This window comes from Arachis ipaensis, chromosome B1, assembly GCF_059453495.1.
Source record: "Arachis ipaensis isolate K30076 ecotype BB chromosome B1, ASM5945349v1, whole genome shotgun sequence".
Classification (NCBI taxonomy): domain Eukaryota; kingdom Viridiplantae; phylum Streptophyta; class Magnoliopsida; order Fabales; family Fabaceae; genus Arachis; species Arachis ipaensis.
The window spans coordinates 26,711,401-26,738,099 of record NC_142436.1 but is presented as its reverse complement, the minus strand read 5'-3'; the positions used below and the strand labels follow the sequence as shown (position 1 = coordinate 26,738,099).

Here is a 26,699-nt window from a genome sequence, read left to right as displayed (position 1 = left end):
CTTGTTTTATTGATGCACACAGAAATTAGTAGAGACACGCTGTTCACCATCCTATATCAATGGCATGGTTACCCATCTGGAAAGCATGAATGCCGTGGAAAAGCTACTGGAGATTGACACAATTGGTTTTGGTTTCGTGAAGAGGATTCCAAAATGGGCGGTGAAACAAAGTATAATGAAATAACTTGCGAGGGCATACGATGTGGACACGACTACGCTTATTGTGGACGTTGGAAACATCCGCATCAATTCTGAGTTGATAGGGAAGGCATTAGGCATACGCGACGGGGGTAAGATACCAATGTTTCATTTTTAGTATTTACTAAACATATCCTGGTTTGATACCCTTGTCATTGCGTAATAGTTGTTGTTCACACTGTTCTGCACTTGAAATGTAGGTGATGCCATACCTGAACTTAAAAAGAAGAATCCGACCCATCACGCCATCAAAGAACAGTTTTTAAAAAAGACAACCACCCAGTTGCGCGATTTCGTGTATTCCTGTCCCATGGATACTAATGCGTGAGCATCTTATCTATCTTTTCCTTGTGAATTTGCACTTGAATTGCTAAGTTTAATCAAAATTTAAATATCTTTTAGCCACTATGGATGCTACTTTGAGTTGTGCACAATTCTATTTATTTCAGGTAGCATTTGGATGGATTTGACGGAGTTTTGTAGTAGAAAAGGGAGAAAGCGAATGATGCTGTCAATCCTGACTTCCTTGTACTCAAATATAAATAACTTGAGCTACAAAGATCCAATTGACATGATTTTAGCGGCGTTGGAAAGCTAACTTCCAGGGCTTTCCAACAATATATAATAGTATACACTTCTTCTCCAGCAACCTCTGCCTCCTCCACGTTGAACTTGGCCCCTGCCAAGTTCAGCGTGGAACTTGAAAGCTCCCAGGAAACCATGCGCAACACTCCACGCTAAACTTGGAAAAAGCCAAGTTCAGCGTGGACTCAAAGGGGAGCACTAAATATCACACTGCCTCCTCCACGCTAAACTTGGCTTTTTCCAAGTTCAGTGTGGATCCTCAATATCAGCGTGCTTCCCATATACGTCAGCATGGTTGCACGAATAATCAATTAATTTTGATTAAATTTGTATATTATTTTTAAATAGGAAAAGATATTATTTTATTTTGAGAAAATATATTTTTACATTAATTAGGATTAGATATAAAAGAGAAAAGAAACTTATCTCTCTCTCTTCTCTTACCTCATTCTACAATTTACAGTTTTTTAGAATCCTAGTTTTCTCTCTGAGCCATGAGCAACTAAACCTCCACTGTTAAGGTTAGGAGCTCTATCTATTGTATGGATTGATACTATTATTTTTCTATTTTAATACATGTATTGATTTCTATTTCAAGAATTATTTTCGTTCTTTATCTTATGAATTTGGGTTGAACGGAAGTATGACCCTTGTTCAAATTGAGTTCTTGTATAACTTGGAAAAACTCTTTAATTGAACAACAACTTGAAAACAATTTCTCCTAAACTTCTAATTATCTGGACTTAACGGGATACGTGACATATAATCCTTTTATATTTGGGTAATTAGAGTTTCTGTGGCACATAAACAAGAATTGAACTTCATCCTCTAATTGGAATTAAGTGACCAAGGAATTGGCGGTTGATGAAAGTTAGAGTAGACTAAGAAGGTCTAAGGGATTAGGGCTTAGTCATATATAGTTTGCCATGAACTGAATCTTGCATGATTAAAATATTTAGTAAGAAAAGTCAATCCGGAAAATAGATAACTCTGAAGCCTTAACTATCTTCTCCATATTTTTCCCAAAGTATTTACTTGCCTTTCTTCAATATTCTTTATATTGTTTAATGTCTTTTATATTGCATCTCAATACCATTTTCTGTTTGTCTAACTAAGCCTATCAAACATTATTGTTATTTAATCCATCAATCCTCATGGGATCGACCCTTACTCACGTAAGGTATTACTTGGTACGACCCGGTGCACTTGCCAGTTAGTCTGTGGTTAAAAATTCCACACCAGATACTGATGCACAACGGGCAGATTTCAGAAGGCACTTCATCCTTGTGGTGCTGAAAATGTTCTTATGCCCAACGAGTCAGCAAACCATCTCTCTGTGGCACATCCCTCCTATTCTTGATGTGACCGACCCCAGCAGATTTAATTGGGCTCATAAAACATTCAAGTGGTTAGGGCTAGCAATTGAGAAATTCCAATCTAAGAACCATGAAACCTGTGGTGGCTGCATGTTCGTCCTTTTGATATATTGTAATGTTTAGTCTCTGTTTTTACTTGATTACTTCTAGATGGCAAAACATAACATTTCTAAATTGGCTTTTAGTTATTATACTTCCAGCGATTGCAGCATGGTCCACTTGATCGATGTCGAGAGCAAGAACCATGGGTCATTGCATGGACTGCTGCAGAACTTGAGAAGAAAGCCGCCAATGTGCTGGCTGAGGTACTATGCTGGTTAATTAATTCCTTCCAATATGCTAACCCAATTTACTAATGAGGAATTCCTACAAAAGTGATTCATGCACTAATGTGGGATTGTACATTATTACTTTCTAAATACCATTGACGTGTCCATACTAGGGTTGCATCGGAGATAGGAAGAGAGGGAGCAAGGAATCAGCCTCCACTAAACAAAGCCAACGGAGGGCACCTAAGAATAGAGAGGCGCACAAGGTAATGTCTTTCGTGGAATTTTAGTTTAGTATATTGTGTTTATGATAATGGTGGTTATTGACATGGTGATGTAATCTTTCATCTCGAAAGCTATGTTACATATAATTTTGTTTTCATACCATCATGGTGTCTCTATTCTATGTGTCGATTACTTACGTAGCTCGTTCACAAACCAGTAGGCCTGAATAGCGAAAAAAGTTGCCGATCGTGAGGGGCAGATCCCGCGACAACAGCACAGTAGCTCATGAAGGCCCAAGTTACAATGAGAGACATGTTGTACCTTCAAACTACGACGAAGACGATGATGTGCCCATTGCTCAACGAAGGCGCCGACCTGTTGTTCCTTCAGACTCCGACGATGACGATGACGTACCCATTGCTCAAAGAAGGCACCGACTCTTCCAAGACAACTTCAACCCAAATGGTGAGGATGTAAATGAGGAGGACAGTGCTTTTGCTCCACAAAATCTGAATCCAATTATACCCTCTTCAGCACTTGTGGAAGTTCTTGATTACGATTTTGACAGGCAAGTTCTATACAGAATAACATATTTGGTTCCCTCACTTATCTCTTTCTATTTCAACGTATTAACTGATCGCGTTAAACCGTAGTAGTTAAAATTATATAGTTGTATCAAAATGAAAGTAGACACACGTCTTCAATTAGTTGTAATATATTACACATAATGCACATTGATTATTTCTAGTAACCATCTGTTGTCTGTCTCAAAATTGCATGTCTTAATTTTACTATGATTTCGATGGTTCTACACGTGTTTTGTAAGTATAGTTGCATTTATTGCAGAGAATTCGACGTGAACTTCGTGCAGTGTCTAGAAGTTGAGGAACTATTGGAAAAGTTTGAACAAGGTGGGAACACAAGTCCAATTAACGTGGAACCCCTTCAGATGGTCGTGGCTACCAAGTCACGCTATCACACCCCGAGTCCCGGAAGGCCTAGCTTTTCCCTTGGCTTGACACAGTTAGAGAAGTCACCAGCCAACCCCCCTCATAACAGTCCATCCGATCTTTAAGGGTGTGAAGTTAGGCGAGGAGAAGGAGGAAATGGTCCAGCGCTGGATTCTGAACTCTCACCTTGACAAACACGCACCATTGTCAACCTATGAAGGTAGGCCATATATTCAACTGTCAAGGTTGGATTTGTGGACTTTGAAAGCACGCGGTTGGGTCAATAGCAATGTAAGTTATTGAAAGCCATGCTGTAGTTTCAATTAATTTGTTTCTCGTACCTTGGATTTCATGCGTGATTACTTTTTCTACGCAAATTATTCAATCAATGTGCAACACATTTAATGATGCTCCGGTGGCGCACTTCAAATGTGACTTCTATTGCGTGTCTCTAGGAATATTGGTATGAAGATTGTAATTTTTTTTTGAATTCTCATAATAGCTATAGCATCACTGGATACTACTTTGGCAACAGGAAACAGTGATAAAACAGCATAACTTGGATGCATTCCAGAACGGGCCAATTTCAGTGTATGATGGATTCGGTCCAAATTTCGGAGACGATAACAGATTTTTTGACAAAGTGGAGGCATCAAAAAGAAATTGGGTTAGACATTATTCTTTTTTATGTAGCACATGGTTAGCCTTTTTAGGATAATAACTTATTTGTCTGGGTCACTTATTCTTCGTAAACTGATGGATGTTCTGAGAATTTTTAAAGGTTGCCTCAGTTGTATTCTGCATGCACCTATTCATTCGTACGTCCTATATGTGAAAGTGAAATTGCCAAGTCATTTAACCAATAATGGTAAAGATTGAACTAACCTGTGAAGTTTATGATATGTTTGTCGTGCATCTTACTCCATTAATTTCATATTTGCATGAGTTGTTATTTGTGCTTTCTTCTTGCAGTGGTTTATTCCAATGTGTTGGAAAGGACACTGGTGGCTGTATGCTTTTAATGTGGCAGGAAAACAGGTGTTGGTACTTGATAGTCTGAAATGTGAGGAAGCCACTAATGAAAGGAGAAAACTAGATGCATATGCAGTAAGTTAGGACCCCAATTGTGCGATTTTTTCGAATTTATCGATAAATAACTTCAACAGTTAACAAAGTATTGTTGAGTTTTTTATAGGGTCGATTGCTTGAAGACATGTCCAAAGTGGCTATCCAAACTTACGAGCATACTTTGAATGGCCCAACTATTGCATATGCGTCAGTCCCCGTGCAACCCAACGGGTAAGTATTAGTAATCGCCACACCTAGCAAATTCATGCTTTAGGAATTACTTTAACATTGATATCATACTGAATGGACCCTCGTTATTTACGTAGCTGGGATTGTGGCATCTTTATAATTAAATTCATGGAGTTATGGACTGAAGATTGTAGACTACATGAATGGGATGATGTAAGTTATTCTGTCGCTCATTTTCAGATTTTTAATTCCGGCTCATGTTTCTTGCAAAATTCAATCACCATCCTCATCATGTAAATACCCATAGGATATGCTTCTTGCTTTGAGATGTCAATTAATGCTGGACATTGTGATGGGAGCGCACAATGAGAGAATAGGACAGGTGCAAACCTTGTTGGAGGAAAATGAGAAATGTGCGCGCCGGAACCCTGGAAGAAATAAGAAAAAGGAGGTCAAATCACCATTCACGGCACCAAGTACAAGGACATTGATGAAACGGCTCGGGGAACAACCTATGAAAAAAAAACAAAAACGGAGAACGCAATAGTTGTACTTAGTCTTAAGAACATAGAAACCTTTATTAACTTATTTGTTTTTTGGCTTAGGTGTATAAGGTCTTTTGCTGTTAGACTCTTGGTATAAGATATATGATGTACATGTTTGGTTCTCTAAGTACTCTGAAAATAACCATTCAGTTAACAATAGGGTTAAACACCCCCTTTCCTATTGAAATGCATATCCAGGTGAAAATAGCTCGGCGGAGAAATGCTAATCTTAAAAATAACCATTCAGTTAACAGTAGGGTTGAACATCCGCGTTCCTATGAAAATGAACATCCAGGTTAAAATTCTGGTAAAACATTACACACAATAAGCTATGGAAATCTTATCTTACCATTTGCATATAAGAAGTAACCATCCGCTGTCGTACAGGTTCGAACATCCGGATTATAAATAACACTAACATAACAACCAAAATTCACCCAAATACTACAGAATAACCATCCGGGGATACTAAGAATTATAAACATCTGAAATCCTATTGAATCGAACATCTAATGAAAAATGCCTGAAACTGATCTCACACATGCACGTTACCTATTCCGAAACAAGTATATGCGGAAAGCCTTGAATAAACATGTGATTTCTGTATTGATTCGTACATCCAACTTAACACACTAATTAAAAGTCATACAGAATACAACATGTTAAATTGATTTATTTGCAGCAAATATGAATTGTAGATTGCAATAAATCATCAATAAATTCTTGGAACAACTTCATTCAACCCCATAAAATAGATATTCATAACATAATACCACTGATAAACCCATATTTTATGATATAATTTGTACTCAAATTGAGTATTTTTATCAATTCTTCACCCACTTATTCATGTAAACTGCATGGTTTTACTTTCCCTTCCTTATTTTACGATATAAGTGAAAAACATGTTTCCTATGCTTTAAAAATAATAATTTTAATTATCCATTATTACCATTCGATGCCGTGATGTGTGTGTTAAGTGTTTTCAGATCTCATAGGGCAGGAATGGCTCAAAGGACAAAAAAGAAACATACAAAAATGGAAGGAAAACACAAAAATGGAGTTGTGAAGAAAAAGGCAGCGATGTGAATGCATGGACGACGTAAACGTGTGCCTAGCGCAAAAATGTAGCGACGCGAACGCGTGGATGATGCGGACGTGCACCTTGAGCAGAACGCAGTTGACGCGTACGCGTGACCGACGCGTACGTGTGACAAGGAAAACTCCCAGATGACGCGAACGCGTGACCCACGCGGACGCGTGACAGACGCCACGTACAAAAATCTGTAGAAAACGCCTCCAGCGATTCTGGACCCTTTTTCGGCCCAATCCAAGCCAGAAACACAGAATATAAGCCAGAGAATGGAGGAATCAAGGATATACAGAATACAATATTCATAATTTATAATTTTATGATTAGATGTAGTTTTTAGAGAGAGAAGTTCTCTCCTCTCTCTTAGGTTTTAGGATTAGGATTCCTTTTATTTTTACCACTTCAATATCAGGTTCAATATTTTCCTTCAATTAACGTTTCTCCTTTATTTTTATTTATTCGAATACTTTTACTTGTTAATGTTCCAATTTGACTTATGAACCATTCATGTTATGATTTTCTTAATTAATATATTTTGAGGTATTTCAGATTAATAATTATTTTATTCTATTTATGATTGCTTCCAATTTAAATTTAGATTTATTTTTCCTCTTGTTTTGGTTGAGTAATTAGTAACACTTGAATTATCAAACTCAGCTGTTGATTGAAATTGGAATTCTTTGCTGATTAATTTGTAATCCAACAACTCTAGTCTTTCCATATGAGTTGACTGGGACCTGAGGAGCAAAGTAATTAGTCCACTTGACTTGCCTTTGTTAGTAAAGGTTAATAAAAGTGGGAGCAAAATCCAATTCTCATCACACCTGATAAGGATAGTCAGGATAGGACCTCAATTTCTTATACCTTGCCAAGAGATATTTATAATTATTAATTTATTTTTCTCTTCATTTAAATTACCTGTTTCTTATTTCAAAACCCAAAAATACAATTTTTCATAACCAATATTAAATCACACCGCCCTGCAATTCCTTGAGAGACGACCCGAGGTTTAAATACTTCGGTTATTTATTTTTTTTATTGGGTTTGCTTTAGTGACAAACAAAACTTTTGTACGAAAGGATTCTCTGTTGGTTCAGAAACTATACTATCAACGCGATTATTTTTATAAAATTATAAATTAGCAGAAATCTGATCGTCAAAATGGCGCCGTTGCCGGGGAATTACAACTGTGTGCCTTATTATTGGTTATTGTAAATATTTTCTTTTGCTTGTTTATTTGTTTTTGTTTTCGCTTTTAATTTTTATTATTTACTATGAACTCTCACCCCTATCGCTTCGAGTTTGGTTCTGATAATGTTGAGAGGAATGGAAGCTATAACAGGAACATGCATCAAGGTCAAAACAATTAGAGATGGACGGAGCCACGAGGATCTGATCAACCCTTTAGGCAACAACACCTTCCAAACTATCATGGACGACGACCATTCAATAATGCGTGGCAGAACAATAGTTATGGTGGAACCCCTTGTAATTACCGACAAGCCCCATCATACGCCTGTGAACCACCTCTTCAACGCAGCTTTGAACCCCCACACTCACAAGCCAACTACCACCATTCACCTCCATGGGAAGACAGAATTGAGGAGAATTCCATCAAGAAATTTACAATTGATGCTAAGGAGGATAGTGCACAACCTCCAAAGCAGGAATCTTATGAAGAACTGGATGGAATAACTCAACAAGCAAGTTTCCTTGATAGTGATGATCACGAGTCACATTCCCCTAGTAATGAACTTGCATCCGCAAGTGAACTCTTTGAGATGGAAGAATCTTCCCCAAGTGAATGCGAAGATGATGCAGAGGTAGATTTTTTGCAACCTCCAACTTATGATTTGAGCGATGAGGAAGATATCGAAGACTTGGATCAAGATGTGGTTGAAATTGAAGAAAACTGCAAGGAAGTGGAAGAATTCACGGAAGAATACAAGGGAGTAGAGCTTGCAAAACCACTGGAAACACCTATTCCAAGGCCATTACCGCCCAATACAAACTTCAAGTAGGTAAAATCTTTAGCTTTTATCTTTACTTTTCCACTTGAATATGGTTTACTTGAAACAGATGGCCAGCTTAGAGCTTTTTACGGCTTTAAGAGTAAAAGAAAAATGGTTCGTGCTCAAGGCTGGTACGCAAGACTCAATAAAGTTCCACACTTCACTTTGAAGTGTAAGGATTGGTTTCGAGTTCGATTGAATGGGTCTAGGAAGATGTTTGGCCATCTTGGTGAGAACGCAACTTCCAAACTGCCCGGCTAGAAAAATAGAAATCAAGATAAAGGCGGATATAAAAGTAAGATTTGGGATCTTGGAATCTATTCTGACATTCAACATCCCGGAAACCTGAGAATCTGTTTGAAGCTGCTCAAGGGCTTTACATGCCTGGTTTGGGACCCCGGAGGCTGTTGGCATTCCAAACAGTGGTGGAGATTTTTGGATGAATTCAAGCACAAGCCACCATAACAAAGGACTCTCCAAATGTCCAACTTAAGGACTTTAACCAAAAGTGATAGGTGGGAGATAACCCACCATGCTATGATAGTTTCTTTTTCAATTTTATTTCGTTTTGTTTATTTTTATTTTATTTTATTTTATTTTTCATTGAACCTGGAATTAGTCATAGCATCCATATCAGCATTGCATATTGCATACTGCACTTTTGCATAAAAAAAAGGTCACCCCACACGAGCACGCAGGCCACACGTGGGCGTCAAATGAAAATCGGCGTAAAGATCCAACGCCCAGAAAGTTGGGCTGGAATTGTGCGGCTGGTATGCGTTTAGCACAAATCGGCCCACGCGTTCGCGTCCCTGACGCGAACGCGTCCGCGTCACGTGGATTTTGTGGACCCCCTTGGAAACAGAGAGTTGCGCCAAAATGACGCTGGAACTGTGCGTTTAGCACAATTCTCAGCGACGCGTTCGCGTGCTTCACGCGTACGCGTCCCTTACCTTTTACCCAATTCACGCGATCGCGTCAATGACGCGTTCGTGTCAACATCCTTTTCGCCCAAAAATCACGCGATCGCGTGCTCCACGCGTTCGCGTGTATTCAAAAACACTAACCCCCAGTCACGCGAAACTTCCCCACCCCCCTCTGCAACTTCTCTTCTCCCACATCCCCCCAATTACCACCCCTCCCAGCCGCCCAGACCCGCCGACGCAACCCCCCCCCCTTACTTCTTCTTTCCTTTCTTCTCCTCCCTCCTCTTCTCCCCTTTCCTCCTCCCTCCACATCCAACCAACCACCACTGCCATCGCCTCCATCACCGCGCCCCACCACTGCGCCGCCACCAGCCACCACACCCCAACCCTCACCTCCCTTCACTCTTTCCCCCCCTCAACAAATCACCACCCACAACCACCATTGCCCCTGCCCCCACCTACGACCGCCGCCACCCATCACTGCTGTGTCACCAACACCAACACCATCTCTCTAAGCTTACTTTCTGTTTCTACAAACCAGGTTCTGCCGAACACCGATTTCGTTTTCCAATTAGCCAGTTCGTTGCACATTTTACAATTTTTGTTCAAAATAGGATAGTTAGAGATGCATGTTGTAGTGGATTTGGGCCTGATAATTTCATCGTTCATGCTACCTGTTTTTTATCTGATTCGCAATTCTAATTATGCTGTGGTGATTCTGTTCATATGTTGTTCTTCATATTTGATGCTGCTGTTAGCATGTTCTTTCATGTTATTGCTATTTGCTACTCCTTTCAGCACTATTTACTTTCATATGAACTGAATTTTTCTGCTGTTTTACTACCCGAAAACATCCAATTTTAGTCGGAATGCTGCCCAATTTTCTACAAAATTTTGGTTTAATCTACTCCATTCATGTATTGGTTTGCAAACTCATTATTTTGCATTACTTAGCTGCAACCAAACCAATTCATGAATGCACAGGCTAGCATTCTTAAACCTTTTTGTTCCCTGAGTACTGAATTGCTTATTGATGATTTTATTCTCATTTTAAACTTTCTTTATTTATCAGAATTATCATCAATAAATTGCACTCCTTGCCTGATTATGAGTTGTTTGTTCCTCAACTTTGTGAATTTCTTGGTAACTAGGAAAACCATTCTCATGTCACCCACTTTAACTTCCTTTTTAACTCTTAACCAGCTCCACTTTCTAACTTCTTTTGCTTTTTCCTTAACAACTTTAACTTTCTAACTCAGGGCATGATTACTATTTTTCCTAATTAACTTGAAATCCACTTCTATATAATTTGGATTGTGATTTTTACACTTGGACTTCTCATTCGAATTCAATCTAAAATGTACATATATTTAATTCATTTCATGCTTCTACTGATCTTTTTGCCTTTATGCTTCCTACTTGCCTACTTGCTTTCCTGCTTTAGTTCTTCAATTATATCCTGCTACTTCTGCTTTTTAGGATGTCTGATTCCCAAAGGAAAGGAAAAGGCAAGGCTACCACAGGCAAACGAAAAGAGGAGAATCTTCTACCTCTATCCTGGATATCCTTCACGACGATTCCTGGCGGGAAAAGAACTTTACCCCGCAGGAAAAGGCCAACCAGCTCCTCACTGCCACAGATCCAGTCAAATTTGCAAACAGATACTGTGAGCTCAAGTATCCCGTGTTCGCCACTGCCAGGAACCTCTACTTGGAGAGAACTCTCAAAATTCCAGAAGAGCTCACCTAGTACACCTCCGAACAGATAAAACAACGAGGCTGGTTCTTCATGGAAAGGAACTTGACAGAGGTCAATGCCCATCCTTCTGAGATTCCTCTTTAGGCAGAGCCCCCACTGCAGCAGACAGACCCTCCTACACTTATCCAGACTGCAGAGCCTTAGATCACCACCGAGACACCTACTGCCCATCCTTCCGGAGATGACACTTTTCACACCCAACCTGAGTGAGCATAGAGGACGATGCTATTATTTAAGTGTGGGGAGGTCACCATCTCTAGCATACTTTATTTTGGTGAACCACTCTTTAGACACTTTTTATCTTATTTTGCTTATTTTTCTATATTTTTATTTTTATTTTACCTTATCTTATTTATCTTTCAGTACTTGCACATTTTTCTTTTTCTGTATTTTTACTATATTTCTGCATTTTGCACTTAGATTTATTTATATATTTATCTTAGATATTTAGTTTAGTTTAGTTGCAATTTTAGTTATTAAGTTGTGATATAGAATATATAGATTAATTAGTTTAGTTTACCCTTTTAGCATACGATAACTTGGATTAATTGAAAATAAAAAGAGTAAACTAAAAACTTTAGTAAAACAGAATCACAACAATCCACACACTGTATATATACAGCAATAAATGATTAGTTAATTTACACAACATTTTTCAAGGATGAACACTAAGATTTTAAGGGCCACCCTAAGATTCACATTGAGAATAATGGGAACTCTTGATTTCTACTTGCATGACATACATAACTGATATATGGTTTTTGAGCTAAAGAACACACAACCTGTGAGTTTTTGAGCTTATTTGTATGGTTACATTATTTAACCATAATTATTTCATTCTTGTGTGTTCGCCCTTCTTTTTTATTCTGGTAATCTTTACTTTGTTTTAATCTATATGTCCAATATAGAATATAGATACATACCAAGAAATGATTGAGGCCATTGTTTAAATTGCTCACTTAGCCCAAATTAGCCTATATTTTACATCACCCTTGTTAGCCCACTTGAGCCTCTTAAATCCCCTTCTGTTCTATAACCACATCACTAGCCTTAAGCAGAAAAATAAATTAAAAATCCCAAGTTGAATCATTGGTTAGCTTAAGATAGAGATTGTGTATCCACTAAGTGTGGGGAAACATGGGAACATGGGTTGATAGGAAAAGGATTAATTCAATAAAGTAATAAGGATTTTGGGAGCATACTCATATAAAACCAAAATAAATAAAAATACCATGTGCATTGATATATGTTCTGTTTATATTTAAAAAATATATATATATATATATTTTTTCTTTTTAGTTAAATAAGTCAATAAGGGGACAAAATTACCCCAATAATAAGTTTAGTGAAGAAATCAATGCACATGATATAAGAATCAAAAATTAAATTTGGTACATGAGTATGTATTAAGAAAGTGAAAAAAATTGGAAATCCCAAGGAAATTATACTGTATATGGAATATGTGTATGTTAGGTGAGATCTTAGACTAATTAAGGATTCAACTTTGTTAACTCACTTAGCCTCATATATATACCCTTACCCTTACCTTGGCCCCATTACAACCTTTAAAAGACCTCATGATTTTTGTATATCTGTATTCGATATTTGTTGATTGGTTAGATGAAGAACAAAGTTTTAGAAAGCAAGAATAGAAAACAATAGAGTGATTAACCCCAAACACTGAGTGAATAGAGAGTAAACACAAATCCAGTGAGGGTTCAATAGCTCATCACCATATATCTCTGCTTAATTGTTTAAGTGTCTTGCAAGCTTATGAAATATTTTTACCCAACTCAATTGTGACAGTGCTTTAACATGATCTAAGTTTGGCTATACATATATAATTCCTTGAAAATATGAATTAGATTAACCACATGTAAGCTCTACATATATAGGTGGGTGATAATTAAAATTGCATGATTCATGTAGGTAGTTTGCATTTAGAATAGATTGCATTGCATGAGATTCCACCATTCTAACTTCACTCTTTCTCTTGGATTTAGCATGAGGACATGCTATTGTTTAAGTGTGGGGAGGTTGATAAACCCATATTTTATGATATAATTTGTGCTCAAATTGAGTGTTTTTATCAATTCTTCACCCACTTATTCATGTAAATTTCAAGGTTTTACTTTCCCTTCCTTATTTTACGATATAAGTGAAAAACATGTTTCCTATGCTTTAAAATAATAATTTTAATTATTCATTATTAACATTCGATATCGTGATGTGTGTGTTAAGTGTTTTCAGATCTCATAGGGCAGGAATGGCTCAAAGGACAAAAAGGAAATATACAAAAATGGAAGGAAAATACAAAAACGGAGTTGTGAAGAAAAAGGTAGCGACGCGAACGCATGGACGACGTGAACGCGTGCCTAGCGCGAAAATGCAGCGACGCGAACGCGTGGATGATGCGGACGCGCGCCTTGAGTAGAACGCAGTTGACGCGTACGCGTGACAAGGAAAACTCCCAGATGACGTGAACGCGTGACAGACGCCACGTACAAAAATCTGCAGAAAATGCCTCCAGCGATTTCTGGACCCTTTTTCGGCCCAATCCAAGCCAGAAACACATAATATAAGCCAGAGAATGGAGGAATCAAGGATATACAGAATACAATATTCATAATTTATAATTTTAGGATTAGATGTAGTTTTTAGAGAGAGAAGTTCTATCCTCTCTCTTAGGTTTTAGGATTAGGATTCCTTTTATTTTTACCACTTCAATATCAGGTTCAATATTTTCCTTCAATTAACGTTTCTCCTTTATTTTTATTTATTCCAATATTTTTACTTGTTAATGTTCCAATTTGACCTATGAACCATTCATGTTATGATTTTCTTAATTAATATATTTTGAGGTATTTCAGATTAATAATTATTTTATTCTATTTATGATTGCTTCCAATTTAAATTTAGATTTATTTTTCCTCTTGTTTTGGTTGAGTAATTAGTAACACTTGAATTATCAAACTCAGCTGTTGATTGAAATTGGAATTATTTGCTGATTAATTTGTACTCCAATAACTCTAGTCTTTCCATATGAGTTGACTGAGACCTGAGGAGCAAATTAATTAGTCCACTTGACTTGCCTTTGTTAGTAAAGGTTAATAAAAGTGGGAGCAAAATCCAATTCTCATCACACCTGATAAGGATAGTCAGGATAGGACCTCAATTTCTTATACCTTGCCAAGAGATATTTATAATTATTAATTTATTTTTCTCGTCATTTAAATTATCTGTTCCTTATTTCAAAACCCAAAAATATAATTTTCCATAACCAATATTAAATCACATCGCCTTGCAATTCCTTGAGAGACGACCCGAGGTTTAAATACTTCGGTTATTTATTTTTTATTATGTTTACTTTAGTGACAAACAAAACTTTTCTACGAAAAGATTCTCTGTTGGTTCAAAAACTATACTATCAACGCGATTATTTTTATAAAATTCTAAATTAGCAGAAATCTGATCGTCAACCACCTACCTCATCTATTACCCATGATACATGAATGTCATTCAAAATAATATGTACATCAAGATGAAAAATAAACATACGCACACCCATGTCCCGCATATTCTAACTTTTTTCAAACGAGCTTAGCAAAGACATGAAGCTCCCCACTTATTTGGGCACAGTCCGGGCAATAGGATCACCAGTGTTTGTATCCTGATATGTATTTGAACGAACCACCCGCTAAACAACCCAAAAATTACAACATGGAACTCATGGCATAGTGTAATATCAAAATTAATAGTTCAAGTCATATTGACACAAGGATGTATCGGGGAAGCGTTCTTGTTTTTCCTCGGACTAGATTTGTTGAAGGACTTCTCAAGGGTTGATCCGAGTCTCTTACTCTTTAGCCGGCCCTTTGTAGTAACCAACGATGGTCCTTGGATGTCGACAACACCGAGAACATTCGAATGTTGTGAGCCAATGCTGGTGTGGTTCTCTGCCATGCTCTCGGACCTCTTCTTAGCACGGTGCTCGCTCAGCTTGGCCCTTGTTTCTTCTAAAGCAGCATGCAGCAATGCTGTTTCATCGTCGTCATTTACGAACTCTTGCGCAATGTTGTAAAAGTGTGCACATAATCCCTTGAATGCATTATGACTCACATATGACCGACTGACATCGTGACTGCTCTTGATATAAGTATGCTTGCGCTTTATATTCTTGCTCCATCGAGGGAGAACATAGCAGGTAGGTACTTTATACACTTTAAACGAATGAAAAATTTCAAGACAGTGACAACACAACACACCTGAACTCTCAAAAAGATTGCACTCACAACGAACCTCCTGTGTGGAGCGGTCAAAGTGGACGACATACGAAACACAGATCATAGTATCATGTACTAATTTTCCTCTTCCACCTTCATGCATACCACTGGCCAGTCTTCAGTAAGTACAGATGCTCTGCAATCAGCCTTTTTCACAAACTCAACTTGAACATCCCTAAACATGCTAGTAGTGTACTCCTGCTGAAATTGTTTCTCCATAGGCGAGCTTGTTGCACAAGGTATCCTGGAGTCTACTGCATCATCCTCCAATTCCCTCTGCTCCTTGGCTCCAAGCACATTGTCGTATTCGTGAACAAATTGGACCAAGCTAGTCTTGCTGTGTAAGTATCCACCATAGAATGCGTGCATGCTCTCACTCCTTTGCGTACTCCTCATGGCAGCCCAAAATTTACCTTTGAAGAATATAGGAACCCACATGCGTCAGTCATCATAAAGATCTACAGATAACACAGTTTCTATATCAGAAACCTTTCACTGAATCATTATTACAAAACAAATAAAGCTAGCTACCGCATTATTATGAATTGGAAAGCTTAACGTAATTGAACAACTACAAACCTGACAGCCATGTGTTGTCATGTAAATTGTACTCCTCCATAAATTCAAACCATTTTCTCTCGAAAGACTTCTCCGTCCGAGAGTTGAAAACAATGTCCCTAAGGTCGGCATACAACTCTCCGTATCGACGATAACCTCCAAGCCTCTGAGGAAACTTCTTCATGATATGCCATATGCACCAACGGTGACGTGTATTGGGTAACGCCTTTCTAATCGCACCGAACATGGATCTACATTGATCAGTAATGATGCACTGTGGAGCTGTTCCCATGCACGTCACCCATTGGGTAAAAACCCACTCATAACCTAGAATTTCCTCGTTTCCCAATAGCGCACATCCAAGGAGGGTCGACTTACCATGGTGGTTGACACCGACGAATGACGCAAATGGTAACTGATGCGTGAGCATCTTCCCTATCTTTTTCTAGTGAATTTGCATTTACATTGTTGAGTTTAATCAAGAATTAATTATCTTTTAGCCACTATGGATGCTACTTTGAGTCTTGTGCAATTATGTTTATTTTAGGTAGCACTCAGCTGGATTTGATGGAGTTTCTGCAGAAGAAGAGATGAAGGTGAATGATGCTGTCAACCCTGACCTCTCAACACTCAAACCTAAATAACTCGAGCTACAGAGATTCAATGGACGTGATTCCAGTGGCGTTAGAAAGCTAACTTCCAGAGCTTTCCAACGATATATAATAATTCATACTTCTTCTCTGAACTCGCTGCCAAGGCTGCGCCTAACTTGAGATTTCTCAAGTTAGGCGCAAGACACAACAACAATACGTGAGATTGGTCCTGCCCACTTCAAGTTAGGCGCACTAAAGCCCAAGTTAGGCGTGGATCCTAGTGAAGCCAAGTGGTTCCCATCCATCAATTGAAGATTTGCTTATTGCTATAATTAATTCTAATTTAAATTCAAAGTTTAAAAATAGGAAAAGATATTATTTTTTTAGTTTTAGAAGATAGATTTTAAATTTATTAGGATTAGATATAAATAGGGGGATTCCAGCTCAACATTATATCACCCCGAACACAACATTATTCCATTCCAGACTTCTAATTCTATACAAATTTACATTCCGTAATCCTAGTTTTCTACTCTGAACCATGAGCAACTAATCCTCCATTGTTAAGGTTAGGAGCTCTGTCTATTTGTATGGATTGATTTTATTGCTTTATCTATTTTAATTCATGTATGGATTTATAATTTAAGAATTGTTTTCGCTCTTTATCTTATGAATTTGGGTGGAACGGAAGTATGACCCTCTTTCTATTTGAGTTCTTGTATAACTTGGAAAAGCTATTTACTTGAACAACAGCTTGAAAACATATTCTCTTAAATTTCAATTATCTGGATTTAACGGGATACGTGACATATAATCCTTTTATTTTTGGGTAATTAGAGTTTTTGTGGCATATAAACTGGAATTTGATCATGTAGCTTCTAATTGGAATTAATTGACCAAGAAATTGGAAGTTAATGAATTTTAGAGGATACTAGAAAGGTCTAAGGAATTAGGGTCTAGTCACATATAGTTTGCCATAAATTAAATCCTACATAATTAAATAGTTAGTAAGAAAAGTAAATCCGGAAAAATAGATAACTCTGAAGCCTTAACTTCCTTCTCAATATTTTATTCCCAACTTATTTATCTGCCTATCTTTAATATTCTAAATTTACTGTTAATGCTTTTAAACTTCCAAACACTATTTTTTGTTTGTCTAACTAAGCCTATCAAACACTATTGTTGCTTAATCCATCAATCCTCGTGGGATCGACCCTTACTCACGTAAGGTATTACTTGGTACGACCAGGTGCACTTGTCGGTTAGTTTGTGGGTTATAAATTACCGCACCAAGTTTTTGGCGTCGTTGTCGGGGATTGACTGTGATTAACAACTATTAGTTGTTTGATTGTTTAGATTAGGCGTTTTAATTTTAATTTTATTTAAATATTGTTTTATTATTTTTCAAAAAAAAATTAAAAATTAAAAATTTTCCTTGTTTTCTTCCTTTTCGTTCATAACCCCCCTCCCCTTGTCTTTGTTTGGTTTGACTTTACTTTTTTTTTCTTTCCATGCATTCCTTTTCCTTCCTTTTTATTAATTTTTAATTTTTATTTTCTTGTTTTCAAAACTTTCGTTCGTTCTTCTTTTTTTTCTTTTTATTTTTATTTTCTTTTATTTTTATTTTTTCTTTTCATTAATTTCTATCTTTTTATATTTTATTAGTTTTATTTTATTTTGTCTTTAAAATATATATATATATATATATATATATATATATATATATATATATATATATATAATATAACACTAGTAATTTTTCTTAATTTCTGAAATTAAGTTTGGTGTCTCCTAATTAGTTTTATTTTAATTTTTAGAATTTTGTTATTTCTTCTTTGCTTTCCTGTTTATCATATGGTGCGTTTAATTCTGTTTGGTATTTTGTGCTAAGAAAAAAATAATAGAGAAAGATCATATGGGTTACTACTCACACCCAAGTAGTAATTCATATGATTATGGATGGAGGAACTACCCAAATTTTGGTTGGCAAAGTCAAAACCAAAGAAACTTCAGTGCTCCATGTTCCAACTATCAAGAGCCACCACCTCCCTATTCATATCAAGAACCACCATCTCCATATACATACCAAGAACCATCATTTTTCTACCCATATCAAGAGCCACCATCTATCTATTCTTACCAAGAACCATCCTCTTTTTACTCTTATCGAAAATCATCACCTCCTTCTTATTCTTATCAAGAACCATCACCTCCTCCTTATTCATCTCAAATACCATCAGATCTTGAGCTTCTCATGAAAGAATTCTTACATGATATAAAGACGAGTGTCAAAAATATAGAGAAATATGTGCAGTCGATTATCAAGTCACAGGAAGAAGAGCAAGTAAATTCCTTTCCAAGAGATATAATGCAAGATCCTATGGAAGAAAGTGAGGAAATAAATCGAAGGAGTTTATACTCCAGTGAATTAGAGAATTTTCCACCCTCACACATGGAAGAAGAGAAAGATGCAAAAACAAAGGAGGAAGATACACCAACAAAGGAGGTTGTAAGGGATGAAAACAATTATGGGAATTTACACTCCAATGAAGCAGAGAGTGGCATAGAGGGTGAGTTGATTGAACCACCAATTCAAGAAATTCTTGATGAAAGGCACACTCTAACCATCACACAACACCCAAATTCTGAAATCAAAGAAGTGGAGGCAACCAAGGAAAGTACTGAAAAGGGGATTGTGACCAAGAAACAGAAGAAAATATCTATGAAGAAGAAAAGGTCAACAAAGAGCAACCCAACCTCTACCCCAACAAGCAAGGTGAATCAAGCTAATCACAATAAAAGAAAGCTTGTTAGGAGGACTTTATATCAGGGGGTACTAATTTTCACCTCTCCCCCTTGGAGACATTTCTTTTAACCAACTGGAAGAAGAGGAAGAAACTTCAATAATCAAGCGTCAAGCTAGTGATATTAAAGAAGCGCTTATCAGGAGGCAACCCGATAATTTCGTATCCTTAGCTATTTTTCGTAGTAGTGGTTTTCTTATTTATTTAATTTTTATTGAGTTTTTACTGTTTTTCTTTCATTTTACGTGTATTTTGATCATGCAGCTATTTTAGAACAGGAACCGAACATTTCGAAAAAATTTTGCCTATCTCCAAATTCAGCGTGAAAAAGTTAAAAAAAAAAAAAAAGAAGAGCAACCCATGCCCCTGATTCTCTTTCCTTCTGCCCGTAACCCCTGCACCCATCTCTTCCAATTCCCGTGACCAACTCCCTCCCCAATTCCCATGACCACCCCACCTACCCCCTCATTCATAATTTCATATCCTTCCCTTCCCATACACGTAACCCCCCCCTCCTCTTATATATATATATATATATATACCCCTTTCAACGTCTCCCGCACCCTTCCTATATACAGATATACGTTTCCCTTCCCCCCCCCCCTCTCTCTAACACACACACATATAATAATATATATATACACGTTTCCCCCTTCCCCCCCCCCCCCACCATTTTATATATATATAAATAAATACAATAAATAAATAATTATATATATAAAAATAAAAAAAAAGTAAAAAAATTTTAATTTTTATCTTTCTTGTCTTTTTTATTTTTGGTTTCTTTTAGATTAATATTTATTTTTACTCCTCCGTATGTCTTTTTATGTCCCTCTCTGTTTTCAGTTCTTCTTTGCTTGAGGACAAGCAAACCTTTAAGTTTGGTGTTGACGCTTCACTTATGGGTTTTCTTTTTATGGCACTAAGGGAGGTGAATCATCTTCACAATGGAGCACAACCTGAAAATAAAATGACCGCTCGGATAACTAAGGTGGTTGAGTTCCTTTCATTTTTTATTCCTTCCCGCTTTTATTATGTTATGTTCCGGTTTCCTGCTACTTTGTTTTGTTTATTGCATGATCCTTATTAGTAGATTCATAGGTTCTAGTTTAATTTTTTGTTAAGTGCTTTAATTCTGAAAGATGTCTCATGTATTTTTCACTGAGTTTGAAATCAAAAAGAAAGAAGAACATATGTAGTGCATAAGAATTTGAGTTTAATTTTTAAAGTAGTCTCATTTACTTAGAGGTGGTAGCAATACCTTTTGTTTTCTAAATGAATGCTTGAACAGTGCATATTTTTGATAGTGAAGTTTATGAATGTTAAAATTGTTGGCTCTTGAAAGAATGATGAAAAAAGAGAAATGTTATTGATAATCTGAAAAATCATAAAATTGATTCTTGAAGCAAGAAAAAACGGTGAAAAACATGAAGCTTGCGAAAAAAAATATATAAAATAATATATAAAATAAAGAAAAAGAAAGAAAAAAAAGAAAAAAAGCAAGTAGAAAAAGCCAATAACCCTTTAAACTAAAAGGCAAAAGGTAAAAAGGATCCAAGACTTTGAGCATTAATGGATAGGAGGGCCCAAAGGAATAAAATCCTGGCCTAAGCGGCTAAATCAAGCTATCATTAACCATGTGCTTGTGGCGTGAAGGTGTCAAGTGAAAAGCTTGAGACTGAGCGGTTAAAGTCGTGGTCCAAAGCAAAACAAGTGTGCTTAAGAACTCTGGGCACCTCTAACTGGGGACTCTAGCAAAGCTGAGTCACAATCTGAAAAGGTTCACCCAGTTATGTGTCTGTGGCATTTATGTATCCGGTGGTAATACTGGAAAACAAAATGCTTAGGGTCACGGCCAAGACTCATAAAGTAGCTGTGTTCAAGAATCAACATACTGAACTAGGAGAATCAATAACACTATCTGAATTCTGAGTTCTTATGGATGCTAATCATTCTGAACTTCAAATGATAAAATGAGATGCCAAAACTATTCGGGATTGCAGTTGTAAACCCCACTATAAGAAGAGACATGAGCTTAATCGAACTCTCATTCTCATGCAAATTCACATCCTAAGCTTACATTAGTTTTGGTTGCTTGAGGATAAGCAACAATTCAAGTTTGGTGTTGTGATGCGTGAGCATCTTCCCTATCTTTTTCTAGAGAATTTGCATTTAAATTGTTGAGTTTAATCAAGAATTAATTATCTTTAAGCCACTATGGATGCTACTTTGAGTCTTGTGCAATTCTGTTTATTTTAGGTAGCATTTAGCTGGATTTGATGGAGTTTCTGCAGAAGAGATGAAGGCGAATGATGCTGTCAACACTGACCTCTCTGCACTCAAACCTGAATAACTCGAGCAACAGAGGTCCAATGAACATGATTCCAGTGGCGTTGTAAAGCTAACTTCCAGAGCTTTCCAACGATATATAATAGTTCATACTTCTTTTCCGAACTCGCTGCCAAGGCTGCACCTAACTTGAGATTTCTCAAGTTAGGCGCAAGACACAACAACAATACGTGAGATTGGTCCTGCCCACTTCAAGTTAGGCGCAATAAAGCCCAAGTTAGGCGTGGATCCTAGTGAAGCCAAGTGGTTTCCATCCATCAATTAAAGATTTGCTGATTGCTATAATTAATTCTAATTTAAATTCAAAGTTTAAAAATAGGAAATGATATTATTTTTTAGTTTTAGAAGATAGATTTTAAGTTTATTAGGATTAGATATAAATAGGAGATTCCATCTCAACATTATATCACCCCGAACACAACATTATTCCAATTCTCAGACTTCCAATTCTATACAAATTTACATTCCGTAATCCTAGTTTTCTACTCTGAACCATGAGCAACTAATCCTCCATTGTTAAGGTTAGGAGCTCTGTCTATTTGTATGGATTGATTTTATTGCTTGATCTATTTTAATTCATGTATGGATTTATAATTTAAGAATTGTTTTCGCTCTTTATCTTATGAATTTGGGTGGAACGGAAGTATGACCCTCTTTCTATTTGAGTTCTTGTATAACTTGGAAAAGCTCTTTACTTGAACAACAGCTTGAAAACATATTCTCCTAAATTTTAATTATCTGGATTTAACGGGATACATGACATATAATCCTTTTATTTTTGGGTAATTAGAGTTTTTGTGGCATATAAACTGAAATTTGATCATGTAGCTTCTAATTGGAATTAATTGACCAAGGAATTGGCAGTTAATGAATTTTAGAGGAGACTAGAAAGGTCTAAGGAATTAGGGTCTAGTCACATGTAGTTTGCCATAAATTAAATCCTACATAATTAAAATAGTTAGTAAGAAAAGTAAATCCGGAAAAATAGATAACTCTAAAGCCTTAACTGCCTTCTCAATATTTTATTCCCAACTTATTTATCTGCCTATCTTTAATATTCTAAATTTACTGTTAATGCTTTTAAACTTCCAAACACTATTTTCTGTTTGTCTAACTAAACCTATCAAACACTATTGTTGCTTAATCCATCAATCATCGTGGGATCGACCCTTACTCACGTAAGGTATTACTTGGTACGACCCGGTGCACTTACCGGTTAGTTTGTGGGTTATAAATTACCGCACCAGTAACCCATGCCTACACACATAACCATATGCCATTATGAATTCTCAAGAACAACCACATGGGAAAAAAATTACCAAAACCGAAAAAACTAACTACACTACCTGTTACCTGTTTGTACTGTAAGTGCTATTGAGTGACACAACGTCTCCGTAGTATTCATAGGAAGTCCTGAACCTTGCATCAACCCAAACTACACTCCTAAATCTACACTCATCGTCCAATTTCAATGCATAGAAGAAGTTCGGATTGATGTCCTTCATTCTCATGAAATAGTTTATCATCTCCCTAACATCCGCATTTGCGTTGCTGGTTCGGAGTCTTGCTGTAATATAGTTTCTTAAATCCTTTTCTGAGAATCCCAGATTCGACGGGCCCCCAGCTTCATTGGCCAAAGCTAGGAAGGTCTTTGATAAACCACTATTTTACGGTTTATCTTGTGCTTAATTGAGTGGTTTTTATCAACTCTTTACCCACTTATTCATACTATTTGCATGGTTTTACAATTCCTTCCCAGAATTTGTGCTATGATTGAAAACATGCTTCTTTGGCCTTATATTTGCTAATATTAATCCTCTCTTATCACCATTAGATGTCTTGATATGTGTGTTAAGTGATTTTAGAGATTACAGGGCAGGAATGGCTCAGAGGATGGAAAGGAAGCATGCAAAAGTGGAAGGAGTACAAGAAGTTGGAAAAGTTGCTAAGCTGTCCAGCCTGACCTCTCTGCACTCAAATGATCATAACTTGAGCTACAGAGGTCCAAATGATGCGGTTCCAGTTGCGTTGGAAAGCTAACGTCCGGAGCTTCGATTTGATATATAATTTGCCATAGCTGCCTTGACGTTAGGTGACGTGAACGCATGAATGACGCGCCCATGTCGTATCTGCGAACTTCAATCCGCGCGAATGCGTGGATGACGCCTCCGCGTCACTTGCCCGCGACCTGAACGTAACAGAAATTACAGGGGACGATTTCTGGGCTATTTTTGACCCAGTTTTTAGCCTAGAACACACAGATTAGAGGCTATAAAATGGGAAAATGCATCCATTCATAATCAGGCTTTCATATTCACAATTTTAGGATTAGATGTAGTTTTAGAGAGAGAGGTTCTCTCCTCTCTCTTAGAATTAGGATTTCAACTTTATTATTTCAACTTACAACTTCAATCACAGGTTCAATATTTCTTTTATTTATTTTTCCAATTTAATTTATGAATATCCATGTTAGATTTGATTTCTTTTGTGAATGCAACTCAAGGTATTTTCAGATTTAATTTTGCTTTGCTTTATTTATATGAATATTTTTAATTTAATTTAGATATTTTTCCTTTTGGCTTTGGTTAAATAATTGGTGACTCTTGAGTTATCAAACTCATTGTTGATTGAAAATTAGAATTCTTTAAGAATTAATTCGAGTTCCAATAACTCTAACTTTTCCCAAGGAAAGACTAAGACTTGAGGAATCAGAATTAATTCATCTACTTAACTTACCTTCATAGTTAGAGGTTAACAAAGTGGGAGAAAAATCCAATTCTCATTACAATTGATAAGGATAACCAGGATAGGACTTCCAGTTTTCATACCTTGCTAAGAGTCTATTTTATAGTTATTTATTTATTTTACTTGTCATTCAACATACTTCTCTCTTACTTTCAAAACTCCCAATTTACAAAACTCCTAACCAATAATAAGAACACCTCCCTACAATTCCTTGAGAAGATGACCCGAGGTTTGAATACTTCGGTTATCAATTTATTTAGGAGTTTGTTACTTGTGATAACCAAAACATTTGTAAGAAAGGTTGATTGCTTGGTTTAGTAACTATACTTGCAACGAGTATTTATTATAACTTCTAAACCATCAATCTTCAGCTCTTTCAGTCTTGTTTGGTCGAATCCCAGCCTCATTATTATCTGAATCACGTACTTCGCATGCATGGTTAGCTGCCTATACTCACGGTATTGCACTGCCTTCTTCGCCGAACATGGGTGCATGTGCCTCAACTCAACCTTGAAGAAAAGCCACTCTTGCTTCTCCTTATCAAATTTTACATATATTCTTGCCTTGCACACAGCGGATGAAATCAGATTTTTGCGCGTTGGTGCTTTGACACGAGACCCACGGATGCGATCCCGATTACAGTGGATAGCCTGGTTAACGGGTTCCTTCGTGATCTTGTCAAACGTTGTCGTCCTTATCTTAGTTGCAAATTCAACTTTCTTTGCGTAGCTAACATAAAAATCATGAGTTAGTTGCAACTTCGCAAACCGCATTCCAACACTTAGTATTTCATCTTCCTCTAGGGAACCATGATCAGACAACTACGTATCAGATAAAAAAAAACAAAAAAAAGCCATTAATTATGACATCAAAAATGTGAATCCTGACTGCACAAATTTAAACTAAAATCCGAACCTCGTCACCAATATCCATCTCATCACTTCCAACATCAGTAACATCCAACATTTGCGTGGCCTGCACTTTCAACATAAACACACAAATTACAACAATAAAAAAAATAATTTTTATTCAATATCATGTACATGAAACCTCACTTACTAGCACAAAAAAATGCGAACTAAATTTATAGATCAACTCATCCACCCAACTAGTATAAGCTTTACACCAAAGGCATCTAAATGCTACTCATGGTAATTGAATCAATTAATTCATTTGAAATATTATACAATTATTGTGACTACTACCTACTCTCTTTCACGTTAACACTGCATAGCATACAGCTGAACATGCGTCAGGTACAAATCCCATACACAGTTCCTTCCTCGGTTTCCCAGCCACTGGTGCATATTTTTACTTTTAAGAGATGATTTCTTTATGCATACATTGAGCATCATGCATAACTATATACATATACTCATCTTCTAATACTAACATGCAGGAAGCAAATACATGAAAAACATCAATTGATAACTCCTGCATTCTTCCTTTTCATTATCAAAATATATCCTTCTTATCTATTATACCATTGGCTACAACTCTAATTCAATTGATAACTCTTGCACTAACATTGCCTACATGCCACTATATTTTATTCATGAGGGAGTATAGATTATTTTAATGGGTTTTCATATAATTTTCTTCAACAAATAAGTATTTTCTTCTAGAAACACATTTGACACACATATACGAATACAATGATATGTAAAAAACTTCCTAAGCTTTATTGACTAGATCATGTTGTTGATGCATCTGAATACCAATTAACAACATACAATTAAACAAGCCAGTTGCATTGATTCTAAACTGCCCATTCAACTAAAAATGACCATCCATTGAAAAGCGTTTCATACGTAACGATGCTCACCTTAGTCATTTGCACAGGATTGACGATGAGAGGTTTAACTATATTTTCATTTGGATTGGATGAAATTTCATTCCCGCCAGGAGATGGAACACAATCCACCGGTTCAGCCACAACGCACTCCATTAATGAACTCCGGCGGGGTGACGGGGGTGGAAGAGCAACCACACTTGAGACCCCTTCTACTTGCGACGTCGACATCAAGCACAAGAAATACACGCTCTCTCTTGCTGTGCATGCTGGATGTCCGTGTGGTTGTCGTCCAATGCAGATCGAACAACAAACGTGTTGGTGGTGCTTGAAGAGGGCCTTTGCGGACTATGACGCTGGTGGTAGTCGACTCCGACGGTG

General features: G+C 36.8%; 2 protein-coding genes across 2 annotated transcripts; one reads left to right on the top strand and one right to left on the bottom strand.

Moving 5' to 3' along the window:
- Positions 1–3,759: 3,759 nt before the first annotated feature.
- LOC148576028 (uncharacterized) lies at positions 3,760–5,489 on the top strand. The gene is made up of 6 exons (XM_088502655.1): positions 3,760–3,894; positions 4,139–4,270; positions 4,576–4,710; positions 4,799–4,902; positions 4,998–5,073; positions 5,466–5,489. Exons 1-6 carry the CDS (start codon positions 3,760–3,762, stop codon positions 5,487–5,489), a joined length of 606 nt encoding a protein of 201 aa, XP_088358781.1.
- A 17,527-nt stretch (positions 5,490–23,016) lies between these two features.
- LOC107648755 (protein FAR-RED IMPAIRED RESPONSE 1-like) lies at positions 23,017–26,360 on the bottom strand. The gene is made up of 5 exons (XM_016352584.2): positions 26,352–26,360; positions 25,442–25,501; positions 24,885–25,347; positions 23,135–23,420; positions 23,017–23,038 (listed from the first exon to the last, which is right to left on the bottom strand). Exons 1-5 carry the CDS (start codon positions 26,358–26,360, stop codon positions 23,017–23,019), a joined length of 840 nt encoding a protein of 279 aa, XP_016208070.2.
- Positions 26,361–26,699: the final 339 nt, after the last annotated feature.